At 59.0% G+C, this 14,179-nt stretch overlaps 1 protein-coding gene across 1 annotated transcript; it reads left to right on the top strand.

Moving 5' to 3' along the window:
- Positions 1-1,947: 1,947 nt before the first annotated feature.
- LOC143401803 (kinesin-like protein KIF25) lies at positions 1,948-9,307 on the top strand. The gene is made up of 5 exons (XM_077109717.1): positions 1,948-2,024; positions 6,522-6,703; positions 7,924-8,094; positions 8,469-8,624; positions 9,129-9,307. The coding sequence occupies exons 1-5, from the start codon at positions 1,948-1,950 to the stop codon at positions 9,305-9,307; spliced, it is 765 nt and encodes a 254-aa protein (XP_076965832.1).
- The last annotated feature ends 4,872 nt before the right edge of the window (positions 9,308-14,179 follow it).

Below are 14,179 nucleotides of genomic sequence, written 5' to 3'. Positions count from 1 at the left end.
CACCAGAGCTGACCGCCCTCGAGGCCTTTCCTAGACTTCAGCTGCATCCTGCAGACCCTTGGTGGCCATGGGCTAGTGCCCAGCAGTGTGCAGGGCCAAGAAGCTGCCCACCAGGCCTGCCCCCAGACTCACCATGGAGGGACGGTCTGTGCAGGACTTGGGGTCTCTGTTGGCGAAGGAATGTAGGAAGGCACAGACCCCTAATCAGAGGGAGTCACACGAGGCTGGAGCCAAGCACCTGGAGCTTCAGGGCCAGAACAGAGGACAGGCCTCTGGGGTCTATGAAGTTACGACAGAAGACAGAGAACAGTCGGTGCTCTCACTGGGCAGCAGGGATGCCTGCAGCCTGGTCGCAGACAGAGCTGACACAGTGGACGACCCCACCGCCTGCTCTCCTGACCCCTGCTGCAGAGTCCAGTCAGTCCTCCCGCCTCTCCATCCTGACGGCCAGCTCCGGCAGGGACACAGGGTCCAGCCTCACCCAGAGAGGAGGCTGCAGGGCTGCACGAGTCTTCTTAGAAAGGCGTTTTAGGTTTCTTTTAGGTTCCCTGGACACCGATTGCTCTCAATCACCATGAAAAAGTTTAATGGCCACCAATGAATACTTTTGCACGTGGCTTCCCAGGACGCCGTCCGCTTTTCTGACCTGAAGCCTCCCTCCGCTCTCCCGGCCTCTCTAATTATTACAGCAACATTACTTGGGCATCGGCCATTCTGTGTAAGTCGTCAGATCAAAAGTGAATGCTCTTTGGGAAGAAGTTCTTAATTGCTTTATTAAGTGGAAAACGCACTTCCCAGCCCTTCCTGACGTCCTCTCCTGGGATGTGCAAGCTCCAGGCCCTGAGCCCCTGAGGCCGTACCCCCTGGTTACAGCTTTCTCTCTTGTCTTCCTCCTTTGCTGACCGGTCCCTTCTACACGTTCTTCAATGATCACACATTATTTTGTAATGATAAAAAAGTGAAGCAGAGAATGCTCACTCTGCAGTCCAGGGGTAAAAGTGGGTCAAATACCCGGGCCTCTGGGCATGCGTACTTGCTGTCATGGCCCCTGTTGACCATCTTGACCGGGGGTGGTCATAACTGCGGGTTCTTCCATCTCTCCCAGCTTACGAAGCTGGGTTGCACTCCTGGCCTGGAGCATGAGCTGGCCCTCGAGTCCTCTCCTGGTTTCAAGGACAGAACTGAGAGCGTGGGGCTGTGGAGTGTAGGTCAGTGGACGGCCACTCGCTGGCTCTGCCTTCCAATAAGCCCTCACCACCTGCAGTCTGCAGCGCTCCGCGTCACCTCCGCCTGTGCTCTGTGACCCCAGGGCATAGTACTTCCAGAGCAGTGAGGTGCGCCTGACTCACAGGGGCTGGTCAGACTGCAGGCTGACCGCAGGCCTGGGTGGGTGGGCACTCTGCCTTGGCTCATGATCCCAGGTCCACCACCCCAGGAGTAGGAGGTGTCCCTTTCTCACTGGGCAGGGCCACTGCCCACCTGTGGGTGCCTTTGGCATGGGTGTGGGGGCCAGTTAGAGAATTGACTAGAGATGGGCAACAGGCCTGACCAGTCAGTTCATGTAAATGGCCAACAGGCATACGAATGCTTCACACCACCAGTCAGGGAAACGCAAGTCAGAACCACCGTGAGCCCTCACCAGGCTCCAGTGAGAATGGCCATTGCCAAAAAGACTGAAGGTGACCGCTGGCGAGGAGGTGGAGGAAAGGGGCCCTTGCACTGTTGTGGGAGTGTAATCAGCACAGCCAGCGTGGAAAACCACACGGAGATTCCCTGAAACACCAGCAGCAGAACCAGCACGTGACCCAGCAATCCCACTGCCAGGCACACGTCCAGAGGAGAGGATCAGTGTGCTGAGGGACACCGGCTCTCCCTGGGTCATCGCAGCTCTAGTCACAGAAGGTCTGAGTGTCCGTCAGCTGAGGGTGGACAGAGAAGGGGCGGGCCATGTGCACTATGGAGCACGCGAGTCGGCCACAGAAGGATGATCCTGTCGTGTACAAGAAGATGGACCTGGAGACACTGTGCCAGGAGAACTAAGCCCAGCTCAGAAGGACAGGTACCGCGAGATCGTAGTCCAAGTGTAAGCTGATGAGGTTGATCTCTCGGAGCTGAGACCCCAGCTGGTCACCTCAGACGAGCTCTAGACATTGTTCAGCCAGACGTGGGGGTGAGTCTGGGGGGGGCGGTCCTGCTGAATGACTGGCACTCTCCTTCCCGTGATCCGAGAGGCTCTGTGGGTCCCTTTTGTAGTTACCTGGATATTGCCCGGATCCTGGAAGTAGCAGAATATGTCCTCAGACATAGGCGCACCGTCCTGCAGCCCCAGGGTCGAATCACTGTCACCTGTCCTTGTAACCCTGCCCCTCCTGGTCTTTTTTGATGGAACTTTCTAAGGACGAGGGTCCCCCCAATAAAAGCCCACTTCCAAACGTGCTCACTCACTCTTGCCAGCCTCTCGTAACTTTCCTCGCTCCCATTTGGGGAGCTTGAGGTCGAGAGCGGAGGAGCCGTCCTGGAGCTCGATTTAAAGGTAAAGTGTGTGTCTGTGTTTTATTTGGGGTCCCAGGAAATTCACACGAGTGACCTTAAGTTCAGCTGCCCGCACTGGTCGGGGGCAGCATGGGTGTGCCGGAGTTAACATGTGCTCTGTCCTCCCGCCAAAAGACAAACTTACAACACGGGGCCGCGTATCAGGGAGTGTCTGAGGACCCTTCACCCTAAAACAGGGTCCTGCCAGACTGCACTTACCAGAGAAGCCATTTCTGCCGTTTGAAGTGAGATTCGGGGACTCTGTTCTGCATCTCCCCGCTCCTTCTAAGCTTCTGTTGACACCGCCTCCCGGGCCGGGTCTCTGCTCACCCTCATGCTTTCCCCAACACCGTCAGAGGCACGGAGAACGTGAGGTGAGTGTGATGACTTCAGCCCTCAAGAAGCCTAGAGTGGAAAGAGACCGTGGGTGGCAGCAGGAGGACGTGGGCAGGACCACTGGGCAGGACACAGAGCAGCCGAGGGCACGCAGGAGGGAAAGGGGTCTCTGCGGGGCCTGCCCATGTAACCCAGGAGCCTGGGCTGGGGTCGCCTGGGCTGACCACAGGACACTGCTCTCCGTGACGACCGCATATCTTGCCCGAGAAACTTAGCTGCTTAAAGGCTGAAAGAGAAGATGCAGTTTCCGACCACTTCTGGAATCCAGAGGACGAGTCGATGAGCATTTTAAATGAACTCTGGGGAATTCTGTGGATGAGAAGCACCTGCTTCGGGGCCCATGACCCTGAAACACTTGGCCCCTGCCAGGAAAGGCCACGTCTGCATCGGCCAGGTCCACCCAGCTGCCGGCTTAGTGAGCTCCTCTGGCATCTTCCAGACCCTGTTCCTGGCACGGTCCCCACAGACTCCAGTGTGCGCACGGCCGGCGTCTGGACCCTTGCCTCCTCTTCACCTTTGCTCTGTTGCCTAGGTCTGTTGTTTGCCATGAGAAGACATCGATTGCTTGTTTTACCCACAACTGTCTCTAGATCTGGACTAACGACTCCTTCTGGCAAAGCTCGGACGGGAAAAATCTCACAGGACTTGCCTCAAGCACACCGTCAATGCCCTCCCCTGGGCCTGTCCTCCTGGGCGAGAGCAATGCAGGATGGGGATCAGCTGACCCAACTGTGCTGTGTCAGGGAGGCGGGAATCTGGACCATGAAGCAGCTTCATTTGTCCTTTGGCCTGGGACAGGTCAGGGGGCAGAGCAGGATCAGGAGGGATGTGGGAGGGCGGGCAGTGGTGGGGTGGGCTCCCCGCTAGGTGAGCAGCCCCCTTAGTTCCAGTTCTCCAGTGGTCAGCACACCACACTTTAAAAGCGGAAGCATTGTGAGACTCGTGGTGGTGTTTGAGAGCTGAGTGGGCGTGCAGGAGGCCAGGGGACATTGGCTGGACCTCATGAGTGGATTGACCTCCATGCCGCTGACCAAGCCTCCCTGAAGCAGGGGGTTCAGACAAAGGAGCCCTGGGGTCTGCAGCTTGCCCCAGGCTCGTGCCCCAGGGTGAGCTGGCTGCGGGTCTCTGCTCCTGGTTGTGAATCCTTCCTTCTTCTCCACCTGGGCCGCCGGGCCTGAGGGTAGGGCTGTGCAGCAGCTGATTTAAGCAAGACTCCCATGAAGCCACTTTGTCCCCAGGCACGGTTCTCCCTCCAGGTTAGATGGGACTCCCTTCGCAGTGACCTGGGTGCTGTGAGACCTGCCCTGCACCCTGCTGCAGGATTCCTGCTGAGTGTCTGTGCCTGCGGCCATCTGCCATGGGGCCGGGCTGTCCTCTGTTGGTTAATCCCGTGTGTGCTTCCCCAGGCTCATTTCAGAAAGTCCACCGAGAAGCCCCACGGCTGAGGTGTCCATAGTGGAGATTTACAATAACGACATTTTTGATCTCCTGGCCAAAGAGGGTCCTGGAGCAGTGGTTGGGATCAAGCGGGACGGCCACATAGGGTTCAGTGTTCAGTGCATGTCACCCAATTTTTAGTTTAAGAATTTTTCTTCCTTCCCTCCCTCCCTCCTCCTTTCCTCCCTCTCTCCCCCTTCCCTCCCTTCCCTCTTTCCTTTATCCCTCCCTCCCTCCCTCCCTCCTTCCTTCCCTCCTCCCTTTATCCCTCCCTTCATTCCTTCCTTCCTCCCTCCTCCCTTTCTCCCTCCCTTCCTCCCTCCCTCCCTCCCTCCCTCCCTTCCTCCCTTCCTCCCTCCCTCCCTTCCTCCCTTCCTTCCTCCCTCCCTCCCTCCCTCCCTCCTTCCTTCCCTCCTTCCTTCCTTCCTTCTTTCTCTCTCATGGTGCTGGGGATCAAGCAGGCCCAGGGCCTTATGTGTGCCAGGCAAGCACTCCACCACTGGGGTACACCCCCAGCCCAAAGTGGCCTTTTTTACTGGGAACTGTGCAGCGGTGACAGATATTAATTAGCTGGAATGCTGTGACTGTGTCACAGTGTGTGAGTCTGTCAAAACATCAAGGTGTTCAATAATTTTATATGTTGATAATATGTTAATAAAGCTGTTGAAAATAAAAAACGGGTAGAGCCGGGTGGTGGAATGCCAGCCTGTGCATGCAGGGCCCTGGGTTCAGTCCTCAGCCCAAGAGAAAGAAATAGAAAAGGCTTTTTAAAAGGTATATAATAAATGTCTCTTTAAAAGTCTTCATCAGAGTCCATGGGAGGGTGTCATCCTGTCACCAAAGGGGCCAGGAGGGGACAGGGACCTAACTCAGCTTTTGTTGGCTCTTGACATTTGTTGCAGAAAAATAATTTGGGGACCTGTCGGGAAGAGGCATAGCAGAGATTCATTTAGGAAGGCAAGGGGCACTCACCGGAGGGACAGAGCGCAGGCCATCTCAAGAATGAAACGGGCCTCGGGGTCTTCTCTTAAAGGAGACTGTAAACAGGGAGCCCAGGCTCCTTTAATCTCGGAGCTCAGGGCGGGGGCCTGGTTCTCTTCGGGATCTCCAGGCTGACATTGTTGGGCGTTTATGGATGACTTTTGCAACATTCCCACCTCATAAGTCACTAGCAACATTTTTTCCCTTGGCTTTATTTAGTCTAAAGAAAATAGGTTGTGCAAGCTAGCAATGTGTGGGGGCGCCGGCTCACTGGGCCCGACACTCTGAGGCCTGGGCTGCTTAAGACTCAGACCTGGGGGCACAGGCTGGGGAGTGCAGGGCTGCTCGTGGGGCATCTTGGGGTGAAGTCACAGCCCGATCCTGCTGTACTCCCCTGTCCACTGTGCTTGTGTCTTCCATCCTCCTCAGCCCCACCTTGAAGGAGAGGAAAAGCAGATGAAGGGACCTCACTGCCCACGGTCAGTCGAGGACAGTGAACTTCCTCACACTTGAACATCAGCATGTTGTAGAGCGCAGGGACGCAGCGTCTTGTGAAGGTGCCCTCCTCACATGGCCTGGCTTCTCCAGTTATTGTGAAAGCCCTGTGTGGCTCAGCACTTGCCCCACCACCAGGGAGTGACAGGAGGAATTCCCACCTGAGGCCACGGCGGGGCTGCCCAGCCGGGGAGGACTCAGACTCAGCAAGAGAAGGCTGTGCCGGCGGCTGGACCTGTTTCCAGAAGCCTGAGGTGCCAGGCATTTGGTGGTGACATGTTTGCAGAAGTAACCCAGACTCTCAGCTGTTGGCTGACGGACTGTGATCCAAATGCAGCCCTTCCCTGCGGAGCCTGAGCAACAGCCCCATCCACGGACATGGGCTCTTATCTCCTGAGTTTAATTTGATAGAATATTCTAAAAACGTGGGTCCGTGAGGGTGAAATGGTTGGAGGAAGATGGGAACTGGGGGTTACTGACCTTGGATTTGGTGAAACCCCTGGTTATTTGTAATTGCTTATGTTCTGTTTTGCCTAAATCAGCTTCAGTCTCCTCTGGAATTGCCGTACCCATGTCTGGGAGCGGTGTCTGTTAGCGGTGGCCCGCTGTGTTGGCCTGGGGACAGCTGGTGGTACTTGCTACCTGCCATTGGGTGCCCTCTAACACCTCTCCTCTGCCAGGGCCGTCGCCAGCGCCGCAGAGCTGGTGGCACTTGTCCACGGAGGTCTGCAGCTCAGAGCGAGGCACCCCACCTTGGTGCACATGGCTTCTTCCAGATCTCACCTGGTGGTGACGGTGACTCTGACCGTGGTGTCCCCTCAGACAGCACTGGTGAGCTGCTATTGGCGCCGGGTCAGTTCAAGTAACAGAAATCCACCAAGAGGAAAAATCCCGGGGTCACCCGGGGTCTGGAGCAGGAATTGCAGCCACACCCTCCAAGGACCTGGGATCTGGGACCTGAACACAGGAGGCCCTAGGGCACAGGCTGGGGAGAGAGAGGGAGGTGGGCGGGAGGAAGCATCTGCTAGGGACATGGGCAACAGGGCATGCAGCACCTGGGGGCGCGGGACAGTGTCCTGAGGGGACTGCACAGTGGGAGAGAGATCAACTCCTGGCATGTCAGAAAGGCCATGTCATGCCACAGAGGCCCACGGCGTCCAGAGCAGCAGCTCCTGGACTCCAGCCACAGAGGCCCACACATGCCTGCGCACAGGTGCACGGCAGGGCGCCAGGGGGCAAGGCAAGGCTAGGCCCCGCGTGGCATGTGGAAGTCCATGGTGCAGAGGGTGTGTCCTGCAGAGCCCGCTCTGGCCCCGCCCCCCATGCAGCCCCAGGGAAGCCCTGCAACCTGCTCCAGCTCATTTCCTTCTTGCCTGGAAGGCCAGTGTAGACAGATGTGGTGCATCTTGTCACAAGGACACTCCACACTGTGGTCCCCGGACAAGGGAGGGCGGGGGGCAGCATACTCACTCCTCGAGCCACTCCACCAGCCAGCACACTACTGCCCGGCACAGGACTGGGCTCAGGTAGGGCCCAGGTAGCGCCAGGCACTCTGCTGATCCTGTGAGTGCTGCCACAAGACACAGACACAGAGGTGGCCTCTGTGCAGGGGTTCTGGGCTCTCCTACGAAAATCTCTGTGTTTTCTGTTTTGGGGGATGAGCATAAGCTCTTGAGGTCTCGTGGGTCTGTTCAGGAACTTCGCAGGGCGAGACTTCAGACCCATGGACACAGCACTTCTTCGGGCTTCTGTGAAGCTGATGGATGGATTTCCAGGAGGGCATGGGTTTTCCCAGGGTTCCAGTCACCGTCGTCACCCGGACTACTAGGAAGCATTATTTAGTTTTCTTGGGATGGACTGGGCGTTCGTTAGACTTCCCAATGTGAAGCATGCTACCCGCCTCCTTTTCTTGTTATAGTTTCCTACAGAACCCACCGACTGTCCCTCTGCCCAGTTTGTTTCTAAGAGGAAGAGAGAGGCAGAACCAGCTTCTCGCTGGTGGGTGAGGCCTGGAGGGTGGAGCTGCAAGAGGCCTCCGCACTGACTCCCTGCCCTCTGTCCTCTGTCCTCCCCTCCCACCAGGCCAGCAGCACCATCCAGCCCCCCTGCAGGGTCACGCTGGGGCAGGGAAGGGGTGGAGCACCTCTCCCCAGGCTCCGCCTCTCCAGCCCCTTCCTGTGGACCACACGGGTTCTGCGAGGCAAGCGCGGGCCAAGCTGCAGCTGGTGGACCTGGCCGGCAGTGAGTGTGCAGGTGAGCAGGAGCTGGCGGCTAGCTGGGTAGACAGGCAGCGGGAAGAAGCCCTCACCTGGGGGTGCCCACAGCCAGGCTTGACCGGCCACCAGGAAGCTCTGAGCCTGGCACCTCTGCTCAGGTGACTCGAAGCCCTGTCACATCGGGCCATCAGAGGTCTCCCCAGGGCAATCAGAGGTCACGTTCTTCCTCCTCGGTTTCCAGGAGCAGCTCTGGCCCCTGGAGGAGCCATGCTGGCGCGATGGCGGAGTCCACTGTAAGGACTCCCAGGAGGTGCCTCCCCACCAGCTGCCGAGAGGCCCTCCGCCCAGAGCCTCCTTACTCCTGGGCGCTTGGAAGTGCAGGGTGGCTGAGGGGGCTTCTGTGCCTTGCAGGTGCATCTGGGGTGACTGGCCTGGCACTAAGGGAGACCTCGTTCATCAACCGGAGCCTCGCAGCCCTGGCAGATGTCCTGGGTGCCCTGTCGGAGCGCCGTGGCCACGTGCCTTATCGGAACAGCAAGCTTACCCACCTGCTCCAGGACACCATCGGTTCGTCCCCCTCAGATGAACCCAGAATAGAGAACACTGTGAGCTCCGCCTGGGGGAGCTGTCCCTGGTCCAGATTGTCCTTGGGGCCTACCCAAGTCTGCTGGGCTTCTGGGAGGTCCCCTCTCCAACGTCCCTGGCACTTGGTGGCAACTGCACTTGTGCCCTCCACAGTCTTGGGTAGGGCTGGCTGGTGTGTGCCTTCAGGGGTGCACCCCTGGCCATCCAGCTAGGCTCAGGGCTCCCTTCACCACGCTGGACTCAGCAGCTGCCAGGGCCACCTACTCCATGGGTCCCCAAGCTGTGGGAGCTGCAGCTCTGCTGAGTGGGGTGAGGGCACTTGGTGCAGCCTCAGGGCCTGTATCAGCCACCTTTTGGGGACCGCACTCTGCTCCAAGTGCCAGTGGACTTTGTGTAGGCAGCTGGACCCCGTCCAGTGCTTTGGGACATGTAGATGCCATTTGTCATGGCTCCTACTCAGCTCACATCTTGTTCCTTTTATTTAAGGGGGCGATGTGAAGCTCCTGGTGATCCTCTGTGTGTCCCTTGGGCAGAAGCACGTGGCAGAGACACTCCAGGGCCTGGGGTTTGGGGCCCGAGCTCGGCAGGCTGAGCGGGGACAGGCTGGGAAGAGGCCTTCCTGCGCCCAGGTGAGGAAGTCGTGCGTGGGCTCAGCATCTCGATGAGTCCCCTTCCCCGGAAGTGTGCTCTCTGTCCCTGTTTTCTAGGGTGGGCGCCTGAGGAGTAAATGTGTTTGGATTTGATGAGCCTGTGGTGCCCCAGGGACCTGTGGCTGGCTGGCCGGGAGATCCCCGCAGCGCTCAGGCCAAATCACCCGGCACAGGAGGCCCAGAGAGAGGACGGCTCGTCCAAGGAGCCTCCTCCCGGAGCAGATGGGCAGCAGGTGCTCAGGTGGGTGAGGAGCTGTGCTGTCTGTGCGGCAGGCCCGTGGCGCCCCCAGGAGGCCCAGCTCTGCGTGCTGTGCCTCCTTAGACACAAACGAGGCCACAGACCCAGGAGCTCTGCGCACAGGCTTCGGAACTAGACAGACTTGGGCTCTGCCTCCTGCCGGCTTTGTGTCCCGGAGAGGGAAGGCCCCATTTCCTTGTCTGTGAGCTGGTGAAGATCAGGGTGGACAGTAGGGGCAGTGAGGCTTGGTGGAGCAGAACAGGTGCATTACTCACAGCACACTGCCCTGAGGTATCTGTACGTTGCTTCTCTGGCCAAGTGAGGGCCCAGGCTGGGCACAGTGGCAGGGGAGGTGACGAGACCTCCAGCTCTTGGCCAGGGGTCTATGAGTAGTCAGGGCTCTGGGCACCGAGGAAGAAACAGCCCATTTCATGTCCACCAGCCTCTGAACTCACGCAGCTCCATGTGTGGGAAACCAACCAGAGCATCTGGGGACTTGATGCCAGGGCAGTAGAAGGGCCTGGGGGGGCCGGGGATCTGCCCGCTGTGGTGTCCACGTGTGCTGGGAGCCATGTCGCAGGACCCAGTTGCAACCTGAGAGCTGCATTCCTTGTTTCTGACCTTCTGGGCAGAGCCCCGCTGTACCAGGCCGACAGAGAAGCGCAGGAGACCCTGCCTGCAGGCCTGTGGGGAACGGCTAGACCCGAAGGCCCACAGAGCAGTGGTCAGAAGAGCAGTTTGAAGTCACCTTGTGTTTTCCCCAACCCCTGGTGCTGGGGCTTAGGGCTCTGTGGGACAGGAGGGGTCAAGGGGGGCCCACCTGGTTCCTGATTGAACTTTCCACCCAAGTATGTGGAGAGTAGAGGCTAGCTGGGGCAGGAGGGTGGGCCACCATCTGGCCATACATCGGGGGAGGCCCCTGCCCAGGAGGGACTCCTGCTGGGGAAGGCTGTGAGCAGGAACTGTATGCTCCACAGGGGAGGCTGCGGGGAGATTGGTAAAGGGGAGTGAGTCTCATAGTTCCCAGGACCCTCAAGTACCCCCCACACATGAAAGAACCAGGTCTGGTGGTGTCGGGAGTAGGCTGGCCCTCACTCAGCCAGGGTGGGAGGAGGTGTGACCTGAGACAGTGACAGCCCCCTGTGCCTCCCTTGACCCTGGACAGGCCTGACCTCAGGTGAGAAGCTCTCGGGACTGGTGCAAGGCTCAACTGGATCTGGGTCAGTGCAGACCCTGCTTAACACTGAATATGGAGTGTGGACAGGATGTGGGTGTCAGTCCTCGGACAGGGAGGCTCAGGCCTCTCTGGATCTGCTGCCCATAGGTGACTCAGTGCCCAGCAGTGACTCGGGCAGCCCAGGAAAGCGGGGGTACAGTGTGTATCCCCAGCTTCAGCCCCTGACGCCCAGCAGCGGGCAGCTGCAGTGTGTCCCCAAACATCTCCGGGAGGGCAAGGAGCCCCCGTTCTGGGTGGCGACAGAGTGGCACACATCCCAAAGATAGCCTGCCCAGGGGAACGTAACATGGCCAGAGGCTGACCCCCAGCTCTGACCCCCTGTGGGCCCTCCGGGAGCTCCTTCATGCAAGGCCGGAGTTGCACCCCCCTCTCTTCAAACCTGTAGGAGTTCTAAGGTCCCTGGTTTTAAAGATGCTTTGTGCTGATTTGTTGGAAGAAAAGGATTCAGCAGCAGCTTAAGAAGCACGTAATGGCTGCGTTGAGGGATGGACCATGAGGGGAGGCAGAGACTTCCTGACCACTGAGTGACAGCGAGGACAGGACGTGGGTGTCATGGCGTAGAGGGGTCCAGTGCCTCTGCTGGGGAGGTTCCCTGAGGACCTGGCTCCGAGCAGAGCGTGGAGGAGGTCAGCGACACTGGGGAGGACACGGGGGCTGAGTGGTGGGTGCTGTGCTGTCCCCTGGTGGTCACCCCATTCTATCTCATGCCCAAGCCTGTGAGGGATGATTTCCCATACACAGAGTGTGTGGGCCACAGGCCTCAGAGCCAGAGGGAAACTGCTAACCTGGAGGGTGGACAGGGCTTTGTCAGCACAGGGTTGAAGCCAGGGGCCAGTGACCCTCAAAGGGGCCGTGTGCCTGTGTGTTCTGCGACTGGCAGGGTAAGACAGAGCCAGGCTCCAGCCCTGGTTTGTCAGCAGAAAGGGACGTGCTGCCTTGGGGAGAAAGAGGAAATGGATTCTGCCCCCCCCATGTCACTGGGGGTGCCAGCAAGCTGTCTGCTCAGGACGAGGCCCAGCTGACCACTGCCTCATTGTGTCCCCTTGCTCCAGGACACGTGGTGTCTGCTGCAGTATCCAGTGAGCTGGGTGAGACGGCCTTAGTGAGCGCGGCCCTGGGGGGAGCGAGAGTGGGCATGTGGTGGGGCGAGTTGGCGTTGGACTGCAGCTGTGCCTTGGCAGGGCTTTGTCCCACTGCCAGCCTCCAGCCTCGGCCCCAGCTCTGGTGTGTAAAGAGCCTCACGGTCAGCACACATCCATTCCCTGGATGCCTACTTCATGTCCAGCTGTGTTCTGGGCACTGGAGATGCCACAGAGGACACACGAAGCTCCTGCCCTGGGAGATTGCAGTGCTGGGGCGGGAGAGCCACGTTCCCCCAGGCGTGTCCTGCCCCCAAGTGCAAAAATAGTCGATTATTCCACAAGCTGCAGATAAAATGTGTCCCCAAAGCTCTTCTTGCCAAGGTGACGAGGGCTGGGAGGCTGGGGTTTGGCAGGTGACTTGGTTAGGAGGTGGAGGGTCAGACAGGATTAATGATGTTATTAGAGATCCCAGGGGTCCTACCCCTTCTACTGTGTGAGGCCCTTGACCAGAGTCCAGTTGGCCTGGGCCTTGGGCCTGGGTGTCCAGTCCCCAGACGTGTCTCTGCCTGAACAATTTCTGTGCCCGTGATTTGCTGCAGGAGCCAAGCGAAGACTGCAAGACAGCTGCCTCCCCAGAGACCAGGTGCCTGCAGGCCACCTCTCATGAGAAGCCATGTGCAAGGCAAGGCTGCAGCCGGGAGGCCACCGACCTCCAGGGCCCTGTCTCTGGGCCAGGGGCATCACTTCATGGACCTGTCACCACAATGGGGATTGGTCTGGTCACAACCCCATCACACCTCCCAGAGTGGTGCCCATCCTGAGTCCCTTGTGGGTGGCCGAGGTCCGCCTGGGAGTCAGCTGGCCCTGCATGCTGGGTGATGCCCCGCCCTGCTCCAGATGGCCTCTTGCTCCTGCTCCAGCACCACTCAGGCCTCGCGGCTTCTGGCACCCAGAAGACAGGGCCCCAGCACCAGGGAAATCATACCGTTCAGGACACTGCCCGTGGTCCCAGATGCTCTGTGATGGTGACTCCAGTTTCTACGGAGCCTGAACCCTTGGCTGCCTACTTCAGGTGCACATGGTGACAGTAGCAAAGGGCAGATGGGAGAAGCCACATGCTGCCAGCAGCCCCAGCAGGTCCACAGGAGTCGGGCACGGGCAGTGTTAGGTGCAGGCCAACACCCAGGCCAAGGGCTGCTGGGGGCGCTGGGGACACTGGGGAAGTGGCAAGCCATGGGGGCCATGGAGGCTTAGGCAGGTGAGGAGCCCAAAGGAGCTCCAGTCTGAGGCCTGTCCTGCAGCCAGGGGCCTCCATTCTCCAGCAGGAGGGCTGTGAGCTGAGAGATGGGCATGACACATGTCCCTGGGAGTCAGCCCTGTGACCAGAGGGCCTGACATCAGCATCCCCAGCTTGAGCCTGACTCTGAGGCCGGAAACCTCCAGGTGGTCATGGGCACCCTCTGCCAGGAGGGTGGGATTGAGGCTGGGAAATCTGAAGTAGGTCTGAAGGAAGTTCAGAGAAAAATTAAAAACCATCAAATCCCAACTTTCAAAAGCTGGAAAATAACACTAATAATCCCAAGATTTCGAGGCAGCACTTTTATGAACTGGTTGCCTGAGTAACGAGCCACACACAACCTGGGGCCTTTGCAGACGGTCCTGTGAACCACTCTCTGAACCACGTGGCTCTCCTGGCTTGGCAGGCCAGCTCCCAGCAGTGAGCCTGAGGCATGTCCCCTGCGCCGGGTAACTGGTGACATGATGAGGACCCAGGGCTGAGAAAGGGGCTGCGGGATTGGGAGGTGTTTCTGCTGCCCCCTGGTACTCTGCTTTGGGGAGGACATGCCCACCCTGTGACATGGCCTCTGCCCTGTGCTGTCCAGTCCCAGAAGTTTACCACCCCTGCAACCTGGCCTGAGCCCTGGATGCCTCCGGCCAGGCCTGAGTTAGATGGTCTACAGCTGTGGCCCCAGGGCTGCACGAGTCCCCTGCATGCCTCAGGCCCCATGTGGTCAGCCATGATGAGGAGGGCGGTGGTGCCCAGTGGAAAAGGATGGGGTCCCAGACCCCCACAGCTGCAAAGTCGCCTGCACATTTATGAAGCTGTAACTGCATGCGCACATTGCTGAGCCCACGGCTTAACCTGCTTCTGGGCTGCTGCCTGAGCCCTGCTGCTTGGCGTGGAGGACCCTCTCTGGACCCTGAAAGGCACTGGGGGCCCGGCTCCTCCTGTCTCCAGCCACAGAGCAGCCGTCCAGGCCGCATTGTCATGGAGCTGTGCAGGCTGTCCCAGAAGGCTGGACTCCAGCTGGCAGTCTCCATCCTCCAAT

Source organism: Callospermophilus lateralis, chromosome 6 (genome assembly GCF_048772815.1).
Source record: "Callospermophilus lateralis isolate mCalLat2 chromosome 6, mCalLat2.hap1, whole genome shotgun sequence".
In the NCBI taxonomy this organism is placed as follows: domain Eukaryota; kingdom Metazoa; phylum Chordata; class Mammalia; order Rodentia; family Sciuridae; genus Callospermophilus; species Callospermophilus lateralis.
This window is presented reverse-complemented; position numbering and strand designations above follow the sequence as displayed.

Excerpts from the sequence above, each read along its gene's own strand:
- LOC143401803 (XM_077109717.1), top strand. The coding sequence starts at position 1,948 with ATGTGCACTATGGAGCACGCGAGTCGGCCACAGAAGGATGATCCTGTC. Across the intron at positions 8,095-8,468 it reads GGCCGGCAGTGAGTGTGCAG|GTGCATCTGGGGTGACTGGC; the intron begins GTGAGCAGGAGC and ends TGTGCCTTGCAG. Across the intron at positions 8,625-9,128 it reads CCTGCTCCAGGACACCATCG|GGGGCGATGTGAAGCTCCTG; the intron begins GTTCGTCCCCCT and ends CTTTTATTTAAG.